Consider the following 19,835-nt stretch of genomic DNA (forward strand, 5'->3'; position numbering starts at 1 on the left):
AACAGGTCCCACTGCGTGCACCACAGACACTCCTCTTCGGTGGCCATAGCTTCACAATGTCCGCAGGTACACCACCAGTTTTCCGAAGTACGAGGCTGTGCGGTATTGACTACCGGTAGCTCTCTCTCTCTCGTAGCCCTTTCACGGAGCTCCCGCAGCTCTTTCTTTTCACGTTACTCTGTGCCCCGTTGGCTAGCGTTATAAGCTAATTAGCGGTTTGTGCTAAAACCGGTCACGGTCAATTAGCATGAAAACATATCCCAGAGAACGGACCAACTCGGTACACGTGTGTTATTAACCCCAGGTTCATTTTGCGACGGAATTGTCCTTTAAGCAAATATGGCAAAACGTTATTTTTATAAAAGTTACCTACTGCAGCTTTAAGAATAGGGCTGCTAACATTCTCTATCAGTGTTATTGTCAAGAAATCCCACAAGAAGACCAAAACCAACGTGTTAGTCTGTTTTTCAATAGTCTCTGACTTCCCTTGCTGCTATTGTGCATGTTGGCTCACTGGAAAGGCTTTGCTACACTAAATGGAACAGAACCATTATTAGTATCATTGGAAACAGCTGTGTTTGCCCTACGATTTCATGTAAAAATGGCTGCTGTGAAAAAGGTCTTACAGCTAAAAATGTCCCTTCCATTTCCTTAACTTTCAGGCAGAAGGAAGTTCAGAAAGCTGTTATGCCATATCAGGCCAAAACATATTCAACAGTGCCACCAAGTGATGGAATATCTGTACTACGATAGCCTACATTCATTTACTGTGGTTTAGGCTCTAAGATAGCAAATATTACAAAACAAACAGAAGAATAGGTCAAGTAAATCAATTCAAAACAAAACTGTATTTGCAGTTTTTTGTGGACGTTTGACTACAGTTACAAACAAATGACACTGGGTGGATTTTGAAAGCTGATTTTGATATGTTTTAGACAAACTAAGTTTAGGCAGAAACATTTAAATTAAACTTAAATAAAAGAAGGGGTTACATATTCAACCACCAATTCTCTTTACAAAACTAAGACAATTCCTTAGGGCAGGGGTCACAAACTGCTGGCCCATGGGCCATTTCCGGCCCTCTCTCCGTCCATTTTAGAAATGTGTAGTGTTTTTGCACAAAGTGATGGCAAAGGTCAGCAGTGCCAACAAATGCGAGCAAACGCTCGATAAAAAGAGAGCAGGTTTTGAGGCTTTATAAGCAAAGAAGTATTTGTATTCATGGAATTATTTTCAGGATATTGTGCTGTCTTATTGAACTTTGAAGTGGCCCTCCTGTGGGATGATGATACCAGCAGTGGAACCAAACCAACTTGAGTTTGAAACCGCTGCCTTAGGGAAATACATTTACAGAGAATGTAACACGTAAAGCTGCTCTAAGTGAAATCTGCATTTTGGCTAACTCCCTGTCCATTCTCACAGTAAGCAGTCCCATCCCTCCTCCCTACGTCACCACACTGACATTCTGCTGCCTGCCCTTGAGGACCGCCTCTTTGTGGAGTTCTCTCTCCTGATTGGATAAAGTGGAAACGGATACCAGAAGCTGTATTCTCTGTTTACTGCAGATATTAGAGACTGAGAGACTCATGTGACTGGAGCACTCTATATCAGTGACGGCTGTCAGAATGTGGAGCTATTGAACACAAAAAAAAAATATTACATTACTTACAACTCCTTTTAATAACAACACACATCACATGGAAATTGCCTTTTGGTAAAAGCACACTGACACAGGTGTTTTCGAATGGAAGGTCAGAGAGATGTCAATACAACTCAGTCCAGGTCAAGACAGACCAGATCAAGGTTATTATAGTTAACTAAACATCTGAAATTATGTGTGCAAAAACATTTTAGTTTACTGAAATAAGAATAAAAGCCAGACTTTTAGAAACATGATTAATTCATGTTGAGTGTTGTAGATAGCTATAAGTTCTTAGTGTGTTGCTTTTATTACCTTTTTCTTTTCCTTTTTAACTTATGTAAAGTGTCTTTGAGTTTCTTTAAAAAAGCGGTCTATAAATTAAATGTATTATTATTATTATTATTAAAAACAACTGAAACCATATTGTGTACTCACAAAACCAAAAAAATAAAAATAAAAACAGGAAATGTCTTTAGTTTTAGTCAACACAACAAGCATGATTGTTTTATTAAGACTGGGATGTCTACAGGACTGTGAGTCAATGTTTGTACCTAATACCTAATACCTATAAAATTGAATTAAATGAAAAACACCTGTCCAAGAAACATCAGAGTAGCCAGTCATGATCTGTCTATTTTTCTACTGTCAAGATATAGTGAAAGTTTTAGCAAATATGACAAAAGCTTTTTTTTAATAAAAGTTACCTGCTGCCGCTTTAAAGCTCCCCCTCCTTTTAGCCACTTGGGGGAAGCAGAGAGCTGAGCACAACATTAGCAGTGTCCCAAACATCCATTGTGTTTTTGCATCATCACTGAGAGGAGAGTCACACAACACTAGTTTTCATATTTATGGAATGTGACTCATTGCACTGTGCAACTGACACTACTTTTTGATGGCAATTTGCTATGTTCGCCATGACAAATTTATAAATCAGTATTATGTGGTTGCTGTGTCATCTTTCTTTGATATTTTTTTTGATATATTTAACAAGCTAGTGATGATAATATGGTTTCATCTTCACATAAAAGGAACAGTCTCCATCCACTGACTGCGTTTGAGCACCAAGCATCATCCAGTCCGTCTCCTCTCTTCCTGTGCTCTGTTGGCTTGGAACACGGTCCGCCCATGATCCAAGATGTTGATGGAGCAGGTCTCTTTAAAGATGTGGAACAACAGTCTATGATTTGTGAGTCAAATTTTGTTCAGACAAGACATTAACCAAGAGTAGTAGTAAGTCCAAGGTTGGCCTGAATGGTTTCCATCGGGCTCTCTTCCTCTCCTCTTGGGACGATCACAGCACCTGCCATAGTGAGCTAGTCCGGCCAATTTGGCTGGGTGGATCGTCTTCACGGTCCACTGTTCTTAATCCAGACTCCATGCTTTCTTTTCTGATTACACATCTTTTTCTGTTTTAGGTAATCCGTGTTTCAGAAATAAACTGGAAAAAAACAGAAATTTGAAGGAGCTAGTCAATCGGCTGCAGCGTCTGTATGTGCAGTTGTTGTCAGAATCTCCTGATCCGGTCGATTTGAACAAGTTTGGCTTAGTCCTTAAAAATCAAACCCTATCAGGTATCACTCAATGATGGTTTTAACAATAAAGCTGAAAAAAATAACAGATTAAAACAAAAATGTAGCAAATTTTACAAAGCTACTGACAAAAGGGGACAATGTTGAATAGTGTTTAAGTCAGACATGGAGAAAGAAATGAAGAAAAAGAAAGGTAGGAAGTCTCAAAGATCTTCTCTTTAAAAGGAAACTGACATTGTGAATCAACAGAGGGATAACACAGATTGTCCTACATTACATTCAACTTAGGTCTATTTCTTCAGCCAGGCATACTAAGCATCTTTGAGCAGCATCAGGGGCAGAGGGTGGCAGTGGAGAAGGTTTGCTGCAGGAATGTAGAGATGAGCCTGAGAGTTTTCAAAACTATTTACTTTGCAGTCCACTGCCTGTGACATCAGAACCTAGACTATATAAATGAATGGAGGTAGGCAGCTGTAATAAATACATCTACACCCTTCTCCAGAGGAGGAGAAGAAGAAGGGAGGGGGACTGGACAAACGAGGATGAAGGTGATGAAGATGGACAGTCGAGACACCCAGCTGGTTTGCTCTTTGCTGCTGTGTATCATCACTCAGGTGAGACCTGCTGAAATGAGATTGTATCCTCTCTGTAAATGAACAGGCTGTATTGTTAGCCCTAAAAGTACTCATCTCAGCTCTCTGCAGTGACGTGGTGAACTGTGGTGTGTGTGATGTGTGAATGCTTGCTTTGATGATGGTGGTTGGGCTGGGGATGTCCCAGTTATTTTCCATTTTAACAGTTGGTGAAGCAGTAATACAAAGAAACGGACTGGCATTAATCACCATACCATTAGGGCATTCACAGGAGTACCAACTTCAGAGCTACAACTTCAGTCTACACTGTAAAACCAGATAAGCTCATTTAACTAAAAAAATAGTTGAAACTGATTACATAGAACATTTTAAGTAAAACTAAACTTAATAGCTCAATAAGTAAAAAAAAAAAATACATTCTTGATCAAGTAGCTTTAGTCATTTTAAGTGACACTGACTTAATTTTGTAATTTCTTATTTGTACCAAGAAAACAAAATACCTAGTAATAAGTACTTAATCAGGAATAGTTCTTACAAAACTAAGTTAGTGTCACTTTAAATTACAAAGAATAAGTTTTTTTCTTTCTTCTTTTAAGTCAAAATAACTTTATAAAAATAATGACATAGTATCTCAAAACAATGAGAAAATTAGTACAAAGTCATTTGAGATGCTAAGTCAATATTTTGAGAAAGTTTTTCACTATAATGAAAGTAAAATCCCCTTTTTCCCTGTCACATCAGCAGAAATTACAATATGACAGACACAGCAAAAGGATAGCCAAGATAGCAGAATAGAAGACATAAAATTAAATTAAATTAAAACACAAAATAGATAATAATAAAATAAAAAGATTATTATTAGATTTTTTTTTATTATCAGAGACTGGAGAAAATAAAAAAACAGAAACAAAACATTTTATATAAGAGTAATCCATCTAACTGGTCCCATGTCAGACAGTGAATGTGAATTAACATCCCTTAACTGATGATGTATTAAGTGTAAACCAATCAATAAACTCACAGTGACTTGATCATTAGTTAGTGGTGAGCAACAGAAATTCATTATACATTCTGCATTCATACATTAAATCATCATAAGTCATGCATTAGTTAAGCATCACTTAAGTATATGATTTGTACCCTTATTGGAGTGTGAACAAATATGAACCAAAGCTGACTTTAGTGGAGAAGATGGGATGTGGACTGTATGAGGTTTGGAAGGCGGCCTATGTTTAGGTCAGTTACGTAACTGCAAACTGCTACTGAAAGAAAACAGGCTGACAAAAAGGATATTTATTTGGGATAAGCAAATCAAGGGATTGTGGTCAAAAGAAGTGTTGTGCCTGATTTTCAATAGTAAAATGGTCAATATTTGTATGTTAGCTGACAGTGAAGGGCAGTGGACTGATAATATGTAGACTAAACTAAAATGGTACAGAAAATTATTATTAATTATGAATTTGTCCAAGAAATGCAGATATTCATGTGCCCAGCTGAGATGTGGAAACTGAACAGTCTGGAAGAGAGACAGTAGATTTGTTCAATGTGCCATCTCAGTGATGGCAGTTATAGAAAGTTATATCAATTTTGTTTTCAATTGCTTGTTTTTTTCACTGGGAACCACAAAATATATTGTTTATTAAGATAAAAACAATAACCTCATATGCATGGCTGGCTGTTGGAAAAAGAAACATTACATTAGCCAATTGGTAGAAAGTCTTGGAAATGAGGGAAACATAGACTTTTAGCATTTCTTATCTCTTATCATACGACATGATATATAGCATTGTCTTGTATAGGATGAGCCAAATGTTTGGCATGACATGGAAATAAGAAATAACATAAGTCTATATTATGTTATCTATGTACTAGTATAATCTAATGTTGGTCAACTAATAGTCATACAAATAGGAAGTAGACTTGCTCCCCTCATACAGTAAAAAAAATCTGTAATTCTTTTTTTTGTAGTGTAGGTATCTGACTGGGATATCAGTTCAGATATAGCTTATCAAAGACCAGAGCATCTTTTGTGCATACTATGATGTCAGAATCATTTCTGGGATGTGATTAATCTTTTTACTGTAATAGCTAATAAGTAAAAACTCCCCCTCCATAAAAAGATTAAAGGAAGCTCATGTTACCAGCGAGGACAGGGGGTTTTTAAAGTCTGACACTGTGGACCTCCCCTCAGACACAGCTTGGAAAAAGCTTATCCCCCACTTGTTTTGTTCAATTCCAGGATGAGATCATGATTATGTTGTTTGATCCCACAGACACTCAACAACTGAACAAAAGATAGCCTAATATTGCTGTTTGACGTAACTTCAGACATTTATTAGTTTCTGACTGGGAAAAACCGTACACTTCCACAAAGCTACCGTATCTCTTTAACCAAATCATTTACATTTATGTCTGTGTGATATTAAATGTGATCTCCTTTTGATAACCAATGCCTAACGCCTCCAGCTCACACGAACAGTTTGTGTGCTTCCCGTCTATCAGTGGTTTCACATCATTTAGACCTGAGAGGTTCTCTTTGTCAAAGGGAATTTGGCTTAGAAATATCTGATGAGCTAATATATGCTGCCTTCAGCTGAAATACCCACCCAGTGGTTTTACCCAGTGGTTTCACCAGGGGCCGTCCCTTGAAATCACATTTAAAAATAAGAAGTAGACTACAACACATGTCTACTTCCTATTTTAAATCACAGCCTTATCAACAAAGCTCCATTACGAAAGTGAGAGCTGACTGCAGCCGCACCTGTCGTGTAACTGCTTTTTGCAAGCTCCTGTGTGTGTCTGTGTGTGTGTGTGTGTGTGTGTGTGTGTGTGTGTGTGTGTGTGTGTGTGAGAGAGAGAGAGAGAGAGAGAGAGAGAGAGAGAGAGAGAGCATGTGAACACTGGCGAATTAATCAATAATACACATTTAAGAATAAAGAGTAATCAATATTTCACATCTTTATATTATTGATTATCTGTAGAGTAACATGTCTGTGTGTGGTTATACCTGTTATATACCCTTATGTGAGATGCCATGTATCCTCCAAGATATGGACATTTAATGCCTAATTATCAAGGCTGTTAACATGTAATTCTTTATTTTTCAACAAAAATATATAAAAGTATCTTTAAGAAACAATATTGTCTCAAACAAAGTCCACCCAAAGTTTAATACACCTGAAAAAAAAGCAACTGCTACCTCATGACCAGTGCTTTTTCGTGTATTTTTGAATGCTGGTTTGCCCATCCCCCCTTTTATTGTTTCTGATACTGTCACAGGAACACACACACGTGGTTACCATGCGTCTGTTGAATGACAGCTTTACATGAGGTAGATAGAGAATACAGGGCCTCTTCCTGTGTGTGTTCTATTTTTTTGTTCTGAAAAGTCAAATCTACAGAAAACAGCACTCAGCAGGTAATAAGACTTACTGATCTTACAGGACTACCTGCACTAGAAGGAATGGCTACAGTTACTAAAATCTGACCTCAGTGAGTAGAAACAGTGACCTCTCCCATCCAGGGTAAAAAGAAGCGATTTAAAGAGATTTATAATTCTTACCACCCAAACTGCAAAAAAACACATTGCATCACATAACCCGAGAAGCACCTTGAGCAGCAGATACTTCCATTGTTTAGGTGTGAAAGTCCTGCTTCCGAAAGGTTTTTAAAAGGTCAAAAGAATCATGTCTTTACACAATGTCCCGCTTCCTCTGGTTAATCCCTCGCTGAACTATTAGAACTATTGCGTCCACAGAAAGTAGTTCTAGTGAAAACTGCTCACAGTGGTGTGTGTGGGGTTATGTGTATGTGAGTCTTAGTATCAAATCCACTCCTGCACATGTTTTTAATACTAGAGGAACTAGATACACTGGAGCATATCAAGTGAGGCAGTGTAAACAGCAGCTGGTATTTTCTCACTCTTACTTTAGGTGTGGTGCCAGCTGTGCACTGGGCGGTGTCAGTGCCCACCCATCTTGCCACGCTGCCCTGCCGGCGTTCCTCTGATGTCAGACAGCTGTGGGTGCTGCCAGGTGTGTGCCAGGCAGGAGGGCGAGGCCTGCACCGAGCGGCTGCCCTGTGACGGCCACCGAGGGCTGCAATGTGACTACAGCGCCAGCTTCCCAGGAGGGCCGGGCCAGTGCGTTGGTGCGAACAGAACACGCTCCAGCTGTAACAGATTAGTTTAGATTAGAGCTGCAAATACCTGCAGTACTACTTCTAATACTGACAAAACTGCTACTGGGAAAAACTTCATTCTTTGTGTTTTATCAGCAATGTATCTAGTAACACATGTTTAACTACACAAAATGTGGCACTATCAATCTTGGAGTGACAGAATTTTTAGCATCTTTTAGCAAATACATGAAATGTCGACACATCAGTGCTAACACTTAGCAACTTCAAGAGGTTTATCAAACCTGGGGCTCAGGACACGCCCTAGGGTCGCCAAAGCTTCACAGGGGGCCTTATTAATTTTAAAGGGTGTAAGAAAATATATTATTTTTAGATTATTATTCAAGATCTAAACTTTAAAGACAGCCTTGTTCTGTATTGGGAAAGTTCACAGTTAGAACAACAGAGACCTAATAGAGCAATATCGTGCAAGCATCAGGGAGAATTCGTCAAAAAATAAGTGTGTATGGTTATATATAAATGTAATATATATAATACAGGCAAAATAGATTTAAAAAAAGAGATTTTCAAGTTTGAAGTCATCAGTCAATCATCAAAGTCCAACCCACTCCATGATACTGCTGCAACATTTTCCTGAGAATATCTTGCTCATGCATGTTGTAATAATAATGAGTGGCTATCAACAGATTTTTTTTGTTTCCCATACTTGCTCCACTTCTAATGTACCAATCACATAGAACCCCCCTCTCCCCCTCTTCTTCCCTCTGCTGTGATCAGGTCTTAATGAGCTGGGCTGTGAGATGAATGGCAGGAGGCTGGAGGAGGGACAGGTATTCCAACCCTCCTGTGCCCAGCTCTGCTACTGCCTGGGGGGAGGGGTGACCTGTGTGCCACTGTGCAGCGATGATCTGCAGAGGCCTGCTGATAGGTGCCCCCACCCTCAGCTGGTGCGACTGCCAGGGCGCTGCTGCAAGGAGTGGGTGTGTGAGGGCGTGGACAACAACATTTCCTCAAATCCATCAGCAGGTAATGGGGGGGTGACGATCAACAAGACTGAACAAAGATTGCTAGAAACATGTTATGACACATTAGTCAGAATAATAACTCATGAAAAAGTAACAGCATCAGCTAGGGCAGCAATAGTGCCCTCTTAGATCCCCTATGGTAAATAAAACATGATAAATTGCTCTATGGTGCCCTCTAGATGAGGGGTTCCCAAACTTTTTCGTTGCAAGAACCCCTACAATAGTTACACATTAGACCATGGACCCCCAATTTGAGATTTTTATGTTTCAACATTATGGTAAATGATAAATGGACTGTACTTATATAGCGCCTTTCTAGTCTTTCGACCACTCAATGCTGTACACTACATGCCACACTCACCCCATTCACACACATTCACACACTGTGACTCTGTCTCGCTCTCTCTCTCTCTCTCTCTCTCTCACCCCAACTGGTCGAGGCAGACGACCACCCACCTAGAGCCGAAGAATCTGTCCTAGGTTTCTGCCTCTTAACAGGCAGTTTTTCCTTGCCACTGTCTCCAAGGTCTTGCTCATGGTGATACTGTTGGGTCTCTGTAAATAATGTTATAAGGAGTTCGGTCTAGACCTGCTCTATTTGAAAAGTGTCCCGAGACAACTTCTGTTATGAATTGGTGCTATACAAATAAAATTGAATTGAATTTATGGCAGTGGCTGCTATGCAAGGTGCCAAATGCTCACCAGAATGGAAACTACTCATTCACACACACCGATGCACAGCATCAGGAGCAACTTGGGGTTCAGTTTCTTGCTCAAGGACACTTTTGACATGCAGTGAGAGGAGCCTGTTTTAGCATGCCCTTCCAGTGGAGAAAATGTGATAAAGCGCCCTCTAGGTTGCTAATCCTAACCCTAACTAAGCTTTTTCACCGTAAATGTATCACAACTTTTTTCATGCTGGAGCCCTTTTTATTTCCACTTAAAGTCCACTTCTGCTGTTAATACTTATATGAAACAGTAAAAGCATGAAATGTAGCTTGTTTGAAGACTGCAGAGATATTGCTATCTCATCTCTGCCAGGATGTGAGCAAAAACACAGAAACATTTGATGATTTTCAGCTATTTCCTGTGAGCCATTAAAAGCTGGTGTTAAATTGAGGTCAAGCAGCTGTTTGGACAAATGGACCCACAATCAACTACCAGAATGGGTCAGGTCGCTTTTAGGTTGTGTTGAGAACAGATTTCAATACCAAAGAGGTTGCAGGAAGATCACATAGGTGTGAAACATCTGTGAGCACTATTTTTAGCAACTTGATCCCACCCGAGCAGCAGTTTACAACATTTCAAACTGTATACATGCAGAATATTTGGACAAGCTCCCATCAAAGCTGTTCACTTCAAACAACTTTAAGCTTGATGCACACAGCAAATATTTTCCTCTTCTGTGTTTCTTTCCAGCTGAGCAGGCGCGTCAGGACTATGGGGGTGGACTGTCCAGCCCGCCGTTTGGCTCTATCGCCAACTGTATCGAGTGGACCTCAGACTGGAGCCCCTGCTCCCACAGCTGTGGCCCAGGTGTCTCCACCCGCACCACAAACAGGAACTGGGCTTGTCGCCTGCAGACTGAGACCAGACTGTGCCAGGTCAGGCCGTGCCAGACTCTGCTGCCAGGGCTCCGAAGGCCGCAGCCGGTCAGTGCACAATAGCACACATTAATCAGTTCCACTGATCAAACACTTGTTCATACATTTCCAAGTAAAGTTCCACCCAAGAATGTGTATAGGCCTATCGTTTACAAATGCTTTTGGTGATGTAATGGATTTCTGAGCTGCCACTGTGCACCATATTGGCATCCACATCATGTTTTATCTTAAACTACAGGGAAAATTAAGAAATATTATATAAATGCATTCCAAAAAAATGATCAAGTAAGAAATATTTAATTAACTTTCATCGTCAGTTTGTTTTTCATTTTGACAATTTATTTTTAAAGAGCTTTTTAAGACCATTATGAATGCAATATAAGACCTGCAACGACTATGAAGGGAAATCAGTAATTGCTTCCATGATTGTTTTGTTTTGTGTTGACCTGTCAAAATCATAATGATGGAGATGTTTCCAAGATAGATCTAATAGCAGACATTTCGACTTGTTAGCAGGAAAAGCACAGATGGATAACACTGATGATGGCTCTCTTCCATTGAAGTGTCTCAGTAAGCCAGTCAGCCAGCTTACAGAACACAGGGTCCTGGAACAAGAACACCTAAACAGAGCATTGAATAATGATGTTAATCATACTGCTCTACAAAGGCAGAGTAAGTAAGTAAGAGAGTAAGTTGGGAAAAAAGGTTTTACAGTTGTATGCTGACTGGGTAAAATGTATAACAGATGGGCAGAATCTATGTTTTTATACTTATAACAACAAAAAAGCATCAATCAAAAGCCAAAGGGACAGTTGCTGTTATTCTGCTTTTCTAGGCTAGTTACCTTTTGAAGGTCTAGTTTAGCTGTTTTTATTCTCTGTGATTGAATTTAGCTACACCTCATTTAGGAAACCGATACCGGTAAGTAGCGGTGAGAGAACTACAGAGCAGGGGTGCAGTGGGGGGGTAACTCAAGTAACCTCAGTCATCCACCTCTTTGAAAGGAAGCAAGAGTTTAATCATCAAGAGCTTGACGTCTGCTTCAATAGAATCCACTATAATATGTTTCTGAAACGGAGAGGAGAGAAATAGTGAACACAGTAACAGAATCTGGATCCATATCTGATCAGCACTGTTTGACAGTTTGATCTGAGTTTGGTGCCTTGAGCTGGACAGACTCACTGAGAATGACCTATCAATCACAACCCTAAAGCATACCCTGCTTTATGGTCTGTTTTACTGTAAATGGGACCATCAGTTACTAAATGAACATCATGCTGTATGGAAGAAGACTGAAACTAGAGATTGAGACCATAAACCCATTAGGAAACTGTTTACTGAGCTAATAAATCAAGTCACAAGTCGGCTAAGAATTGTCCCAATTTAGATGTTAAAACACATACAAATCTACAAATGACTACATCACTGGACATGCAACAAGAGTGACCGCACAATAAATAGTACATTTTGCCTGTTTGTGTTTTTCAGAGTTCGGGGGTGTGCGAGAGCAGCTACAGTTCACCTCTGTCCATTCAGTTTGAACACCAGGGCTGCTGGAGCACCAGAGCCTACCGTCCCAGGTTTTGTTCCTTGACCTGTCCGGAGGGACGCTGCTGCAGCCCCTCCAACACCAGGACAGTGCGGATGGTTTTCCGCTGCCCCCAAGGCAGGCTTACCCAGCATCAGGTGATGATGATCGAGTCCTGCTCCTGCAGCATCTCCACCTGCCGTCAGTCCCCAGCCACAGCTGCCCGGAGTGTCCGGTGGTTGTGAGGTGCATGTGCATCCAGCTACAAGGAAGATGGGCAGGTCCGACAATGTGGTTTTCAAGGAAGTTGAGTTAGTGTTTCAAAATTATGGAAATATTTAAATCAGGATGTGAAACTAGACACTAGACAATAGCTGTGAGAGGAATGCATCCAGATGTACACATTCACAGATTTGTAAATGAGCACTTGCATTTGAAAGTTTGTATTAAATGTAAATGGTAATCTGTATCCAGGTTTAAAACCAAAAAGTTTTCCTCCTTCACATATTACCCCATATTATTTAATATCTATGATCCTACAAATTCTCATATCACAAGGTGTTACCATTTAAATCCTGTCCACTCTTTGACAAACTCAGATTGGATCTAAATTACTGGTTCTCAAACAATGGTATGTGTATCACTTGTGGTACACAAACGGCCTCAAGTGGTACGCGGAGGAATCTCTGAACAATTTCTTTTAAATGTACTAAATCAAAAAAAAAAAAAAAAAAAAACATATACAATACAACAAAATTTCAAATCAAAACACTGAAATGTAATTTAAAGTAAGTTTTGCATTTTGTGTAATATTTTGTTTCAACATCAGCCTGCATAGCATATCTAAGTACAGGAAAGGAGAACACTGAACAGGGCTTGCTCAACTGTTATTGGAGCACAGAGCAAAACAAATGCAAATGCATTTGCACATGCACATGCAAACAAAAACATGCCACTTTATAAGGTGATAATATGTCAGTGGTGTGCTTACATCTTGTTCCTTTGCCCTCTAGTGGCAAAAATAAAAGTCCAACTGAAAGCATACAGATTTGTAAATAACAAATAATTACACAGGAAAAATGTATAGATTGTAAGATTTAATTTCATGATGGCAACCCCAAGTCTGCACATTAAAGCTGCAGTACTTAACTTTTATAAAAATAACTTTTTGTCATTCACTGAAACTTTCACTATATCCTGACAGTAGAGCGTGAAACAGATAATCTGTGAAACAATCAGGTTCCTCTGGCTCCTCCTCTAAAAGTTACCTCCTCCATCTTTAAAGGGATGATGCTACATCTAGAGAGATTGATGTAGTGATAGAGTGCAAATTTAAGTTTAAGAATTTACAGATGCTGCACACCAATGTAAGAAGAGAGATGGTAATAGAGGTAAATTAAACTGGAAACACTTCTTTTAAATGATACAAACTGACATATGTAGGTGCACTTTTCAAATACTGCTGTATTCATTTACATTTACAATGTATTTATTTCTAAACTAATGTTTAATAAAACTGACTGTTTTAATGCCTTTTCTCAGTAGAATGGCATTTTATTATCTGCATGTGATTTAACTGTTAATCCACTCGGTTTAACAAGTTATTACATAGTCAGTGTTTGACAAAAGGGAAGGTGTGTGTGAGTGATTCAACATGCAGGGCCCAATAAACTTATGACCTAGTTAGTAATTGCATGTTACAGTGTATAACTATCCTTCAGTTTTAAGCCGTCTGTACAGCCAGATCATGCAAGATGTAAATTATTTCACAGTAATAAATCCTCTGATTCATTCTTTGTAAATGTCTGTGTTGTTGACTGATTATTGTTGTTTTATTCCAAGAATGTCTGCATGACTCTTCGTGTGTTTGACATCAACTCAGTGGGAAATGGGCGGACCTTTTTTCTTTGCTTTCATATTCTCTTCGGCATTGTTTGGAACCACTCACACGTTATCTGCCAGAGGAGATGTTTGGTCTGAGCGCCGTGCCGCTGGCTGCTGCTATTTCACTTTTGTGGAAAAGTTCCAATTGAATGAAAAACAGATTTAAAATCAGCGGGAACCCCAAAGATGTCTGGAAACATCACGCAGGTTGCCTGCGAGAGCATCAACCTGAACTTTACGCACGCCTTCCTGCCGCCCGTGTTCGTCACTGTGTTCGTCGTCGGGACTCTGTCCAACATCTGGGGGCTGAGAAGCGTGTGCAGCAGCTGGAACAACATCGGAAACATCAACATCTTCATGTTCAACCTGGGGGTGGCGGATCTGTTGTACCTGTTCACCCTGCCCTTCCTCGTGGTCTATTACGCGCGCAACAGCCACTGGCAGTTCGGCCAGCCTTTCTGCAAGGTGACCCGCTTCTGCTTCAACCTCAACCTCTACGGCAGCATCGGCTTCCTCACCTGCATCAGCATCTACAGGTACCTGGGCATCGTGCACCCCATGAAAGTGATGGGCAAAATCACCAGCCGCCACTCGCTGGCCATAAGCGCCCTGGTCTGGATTCTCGTCATCATCCAGATCCTCCCTGATATGTTCTTCGACAAGAATGCCTCAATATCACCAAACTCGTGTTACGACACCACCTCTAACGAGCGGATCAGCGCCTACTTGCCTTACAGCATCGCCTGGACCGTTACAGGGTTTGCCATCCCACTGGTGATCATTCTGGTGTGTTACGGACACATTGTTGTGGTTCTGGCCAGAAAAGCTAACGTCAACGCTGTGCTGAAGCAGCGCTGTCTGAAACTGGTCGTGATTCTGGTTTTACTTTTCTCCATCTGTTTTATCCCCTACCACGTGTTTCGGAATCTGAACCTGAGTACCAGGATTTTAAAACAAAAAGATATTTGCCACGCCAGCTTCCGCGACATCTACATAGCGCATCAGGTGGGCAGATGCCTGGCTTGTCTGAACAGCGCAATAAACCCGCTCATTTACATAGTGGGCAACGATGATTTCCTCATGAAGCTTCATGGCCTCAGCAAGCGGGCCCGGCTGTCTCTGGCCGGCCTCACAGGCGCAGTCATTTACCGCAAACCGAAGGAGAGAGACGCGGATTCGTCATCGGAGACTGCGGTTAACTCTTAACAGTCGGTTCACCCGAGAGACACTTCCGTGCGTTCGAGTCCCTGCATATCAAGCACCGCCAGAACTTCCGCGTTTCCGGGAACAAATTAGAGTAAAGACTGATGGCCTGTGGCATCTCTTGTGGCAGCGCCATCGGTCAGCAGGTCAGCAAGGTGTCAGGGCGTCATTACCAGAGACTTGTTATCTGCAGCTGAAGCTCATGCTCCCATCTCATGTACTGCACTGATTTATTGCAAGTATTCAGTATTGTGCTGTTAATATTTTGCACTTTCTGTATATTACTGCAGTGGTTCCCACCCTTCTTCCTTCTGCTTTTGGGGGAGGTCACTTTTTTGGGAAAGGGGGTGGCACTAGTTGGAAAGAAACATTCATTACTGCAATGATGTAGGCCCACTTGCTTTATGTCAGCATCTGATATATAATAATCAGTTAACGCATAATCCATGATGATAAAGATACAGTAAAATAGAAATGCATTTGCATATATATGCATATGTCAATGTTTTGGAGACCCCCCAAAATATCACAAAGCAATTTTATAGTTCGCACCCTGGGACCCGTTTTTAAGTTTTCTAGCACTCTTTAAAATCAAGAAGGCTTTGCAAGCCCCCCCCTCGTGAAGCTTCCCCCAGGTTGGGAACCACTGTATTACTGTGTGTGCTTGCAAGCGGATGTCCTGTGATGTGATGGCCTTCCTACTGTACAGTGCAGGAAAAGTCCACTCCATATATTGTGCTTACACATTGCCAGGGACTTGTTTATAGCTGATTTATTGCACTACCTTTGCATTGTTACAAGTGAAGCATTTGGCAGTAGTTTGTATTTTCCAGGCTTTATGTAAGCGAGACTTAATCAAGAGGGTTTGGAATAAAAGGCACTTATTTCATGTCAGAGTGGTCTCTCCACAGTATTATAGTGCAGGATTATTTAGATAAAGTGGACACAGCAGCTGTGTAGGTGCTGCGACCTGCAGCCTGAAGGAGTGATGGGAGAAATATCCACTGAAACTCTTCATTACCAGTCCTGTATTTAAAGGTTTATTTAAATATAAATACAGAAGTATTACCAGATGTATCAAGTATCACAAATTAAAGTACTCATTATGCAGAATGCTTCCTGTCAGAATGATATGTTATTATACAGCCTACTATTATTATGTAACAGCATATATTAGGGTTGTTGAGTTCCTTTCTGTTTGTGATGAGCCTCTGTGTGTGAATGGCTGAATGGAGCACGTACTGTAAAGGGTTCTGAGTGGTTGGTAGACTAGAAAGGCGCTATACAAGTACAGTCCATTTATTTATATTACATATATTTATCTATCTATATATATATTGTTAATGGTGAAAGAATACAACAGTAATACCTTCATGAAGGTTATAATGTTCAGTTTTTAAACTGTTTTATAGACAGGGTTGGGGGGGCTCCTTCAAAAATGTAATCAGATACAGTCACTAATTTCCTGTTAATTAAATATATATAAATAAAATAAATATATGTAAATAGTTTAAAAGCGTTAGTAATAGATAAAAATAGTAATAATAATTTTTAAAAAAGAAACAAAGACACCAGCAGGTGGAATAATAGAAACCTTGATATCGAACATGATACAATGAGTTTCAATATACAGTTGGGTGAGAATTTGGAGTCGCTGTGTTTTCAAGAAACTGTTAACTAATACCTCTATTATTACTTCTGTAAGTATGTAAAACTGTCAAATAAGTGCGGTAAAAAGTAATATCTATACATAATACCTGAAATGTAGCATCAAGAATCACAAAATGGAAGTTCGAGTAAGTACCTTTAAAATTGTGGGGTAAATGTGTTTTACCACAGGCTGTAACACTGTGAATATGGTAAGCTACACCAGCAAACCAACACACAAATACAGCAAACCAACGGCAGGGTACTACAGAGGTATTCTAACCTTCTGTGGTTACAAAACATTACAATGACCACAGCGTAACCGGGTGGGATGACAAAGTGCTGCAGGTAAAAGCCCCTTTTTAAATGTGGATATTAATAATAGTACGTGTGATGACTGGCGTAGGTGTTAGAACTGTGGTGAATTCAATCGCGAAGTGTAAAATGCAGAAGCATGTATGGTCTATGACAGGATAGCGTTAAAATCAGATAACTGTTTACAGAGGAACCTGATGCCCTGTGTGAACTTCCAGGAAGCAGTCCTGTCTGTGCCTGTCCTCATTAACTTTCTCTGTACATCTCTATAGTTGTTCAGCAAAATAGTTGTCCATTTTTTAGGAATATATATTATTATTACATTTTATAGGAACCTGATTCGTACAGTGAAATTACACTCTAAATCAACGGCTGTGTTATCAAACCAAAGATGTAAAGAAATGTTGAGTTCAGGAACATGCAATATGCAAACTTTCAGGAAATGGTTGGCCTAACCACAAACGTTCAACAACAACCTAATTTCTCTGTCACTTTAGTCAGCACCTGTAGAAATATCTGAACCTTACAAAACTAAAAACTCCAGCTATTGAGGCCCAAAGTTTAGATCAGTGGTTTTTCTCAACCTTTTTGACTCCTTGGCAACCACTGGTTTGGATCAGGGGTCGGCAACCTTTATTATCAAAACATACTTAGCTTAGCTTACTTATTAATTTTACTTAATAAGATTACATTTTATTACTTATTTAGCAAAACTGGTTTGGAGTGAAACCATGCCAATGCATTATTATGGCCTCTAGTGAAAACAATGCTTTCACTGGGAGCAAATTCTCACCATTGTTTTGTCACTATTGAACTGACACTGTTTCATAACCAGTGTTGGACTATAGTTACTAATAATAATATATTACTCATTCATTACTCAGGTACAAAAGGTAATATAATTACTTTACTTATTACTCCCTGCCAACAGTAATTATTTACACTACAAGTTATATCTCTTTTCTGCTACTCCCCACACAATTGGTAACTGTTTCAATTCAAATCAAAGTAATGGAGTATTTCCAGCTGCTGATTGTAAGTATTTCCATCTTCCAAACTAGTTCCCGCCACTATTACAAAATTAATCCAAGGGTGTGATTGGTTTGTTGGATTTAAAATCAGCAGAGGGTGACATCAAAAAGTAATATTGTAACTAATTATTTTTTAGAGGAGTAACTGTAATATTATTACTAAAATGTATTAGTAATTACAGGGAACATTTATATTATTAGTATAATATTATTACTAGTAATGAGTTACTGCACAACACTGTTCATAACCAGTGAAAAATACACTGAGCAGATACATTTTCGATCCTTTCCATTCCTCTTTTATATTGTTCTGTAACTCTTGTCTCATTAGAATTTCTTTGTCTTTATTTACTTGCATATTTGGTGTTGAGGTAATCCAAAAGTAACAGAAATTAATCAAGTTGTGTTACTTTAATATTGTGATACTTGGACTGACTGCATTTTTCTAACAGGTAATTAGTGATTATATTGGATTATATTTTTTAAAGTAACCTTATCAACTATTTATTAGGACAACCAACGTGTTATTTGCTTCTAATAAATCACAGTAAGGTCACTCAGTGCATGGTGGAAGAATCACTTTAGGCCTACAACAACGATAAATGAAAATGTAAAAAAAAAAAAGACAAACTGTTCTTCATTTCCAGATCAATTGTTCAAAGCCACAGGGAGCCACTGGAGAGGGGTTGAAGAGGTGCATATTGCCTACCTGAGAACTGTTTTAATACTGTATCATTACTGGAAAATATCTGATGTCATCTATTGTTAAGGATTCTTTGGAACTAACTAGGAGTAATGAGGAAAAGCATCCTGTCCTCCCGAGTTCCAAGCACAATGAAGCAGGAAGTCAAGGCCATAAGCATGAATTTGGGAGGATTTCACTAAATGGCTTATTAGATCTTTGACCTGCTTTGACCTTGCAGACGCTAGTTAGAAATAATGGCTCTGGCTGTGGCTTGAATCTGGCTTGCAAAGTAGACCAGGCAGGACTGTGACATAAACAGGAACATATAACACAATGAGGATATCATTTCTGAGTCCAACATCCCCCTAATACATTGAAGTTTACACAAAAGCATCAAGTGGTTTCTAGTTGGCAGAAAGATTATTATTCATGAAATACTTCTAGACCTTGCACAAATAAGATATGCACAACCTTTTTCCCACCAAAGCTAAGTATTGTGTAAACAGTACTAGTCTGCAGTAGGAAATGTAATGATGCAAAACGATCGGGAAAATCTTAGCAGTAAAGAGCGTCATTCCTTTCTTCATGGTTGCAAAATCATTTTCCCGTGGTACAGTTGTCACTCCCTCATTCTGAGTCAGAAACACTGAATATTGCAGTCCTCTTCAACAGTCTCTATACTGAAGGCTGACATGTAGAGCTCATTCCATCTGTGTCCTTTGTGCTTTTGTGGTGTCTGAGCAAGATCCTAAGACAAACGTGCCTTGCCTCAACAGATAAATATTAACATTTTGCTGATTCTTTCTCCCACTCATTCTCTGATTCTGTAAACATAGTCTGGTAAGAGAAACACAAAACAGCTTGATGAATGTGCATAAGCACTTATAGAGGAAACACCAGGACCAGGTTTTGGACTGTCACTTCCAATCTAATCTCATTCACTGCTGCTGCACCTTTTCTCTGCTCACAGTTCAAATCCTTTTAACTGCTCACAGTTCAAATCCTTTTAACT

At 39.6% G+C, this 19,835-nt stretch overlaps 3 protein-coding genes across 3 annotated transcripts in view; 2 read left to right on the top strand and 1 right to left on the bottom strand.

Moving 5' to 3' along the window:
- Nucleotides 1-19,835, bottom strand: part of LOC127371863 (fibronectin type III domain-containing protein 11-like) — a 145,904-nt gene that overhangs the window by 107,795 nt on the left and 18,274 nt on the right. The window lies entirely within an intron of this gene.
- Nucleotides 3,700-12,370, top strand: LOC127371855 (CCN family member 5-like). The gene is made up of 5 exons (XM_051415031.1): nt 3,700-3,785; nt 7,697-7,913; nt 8,679-8,927; nt 10,346-10,578; nt 12,019-12,370. The coding sequence occupies exons 1-5, from the start codon at nt 3,714-3,716 to the stop codon at nt 12,301-12,303; spliced, it is 1,056 nt and encodes a 351-aa protein (XP_051270991.1). The 5' UTR covers nt 3,700-3,713; the 3' UTR covers nt 12,304-12,370.
- LOC127371859 (P2Y purinoceptor 1) lies at nt 13,974-16,258 on the top strand. The gene has a single exon (XM_051415038.1). It carries the CDS (start codon nt 14,129-14,131, stop codon nt 15,146-15,148), a length of 1,020 nt encoding a protein of 339 aa, XP_051270998.1. The 5' UTR covers nt 13,974-14,128; the 3' UTR covers nt 15,149-16,258.

The sequence above is a fragment of the Dicentrarchus labrax genome, unplaced genomic scaffold, assembly GCF_905237075.1.
Source record: "Dicentrarchus labrax unplaced genomic scaffold, dlabrax2021, whole genome shotgun sequence".
In the NCBI taxonomy this organism is placed as follows: Eukaryota; Metazoa; Chordata; class Actinopteri; family Moronidae; genus Dicentrarchus; species Dicentrarchus labrax.

Bases quoted from the DNA above. Each gene is read 5' to 3' on its own strand.
- LOC127371855 (XM_051415031.1), top strand. From the start codon at position 3,714: ATGAAGGTGATGAAGATGGACAGTCGAGACACCCAGCTGGTTTGCTCT. The intron at 7,914-8,678 runs GTGCGAACAGAA...TGCTGTGATCAG, and splicing joins AGGGCCGGGCCAGTGCGTTG to GTCTTAATGAGCTGGGCTGT. The intron at 8,928-10,345 runs GTAATGGGGGGG...GTTTCTTTCCAG, and splicing joins TTCCTCAAATCCATCAGCAG to CTGAGCAGGCGCGTCAGGAC.
- LOC127371859 (XM_051415038.1), top strand. From the start codon at position 14,129: ATGTCTGGAAACATCACGCAGGTTGCCTGCGAGAGCATCAACCTGAAC.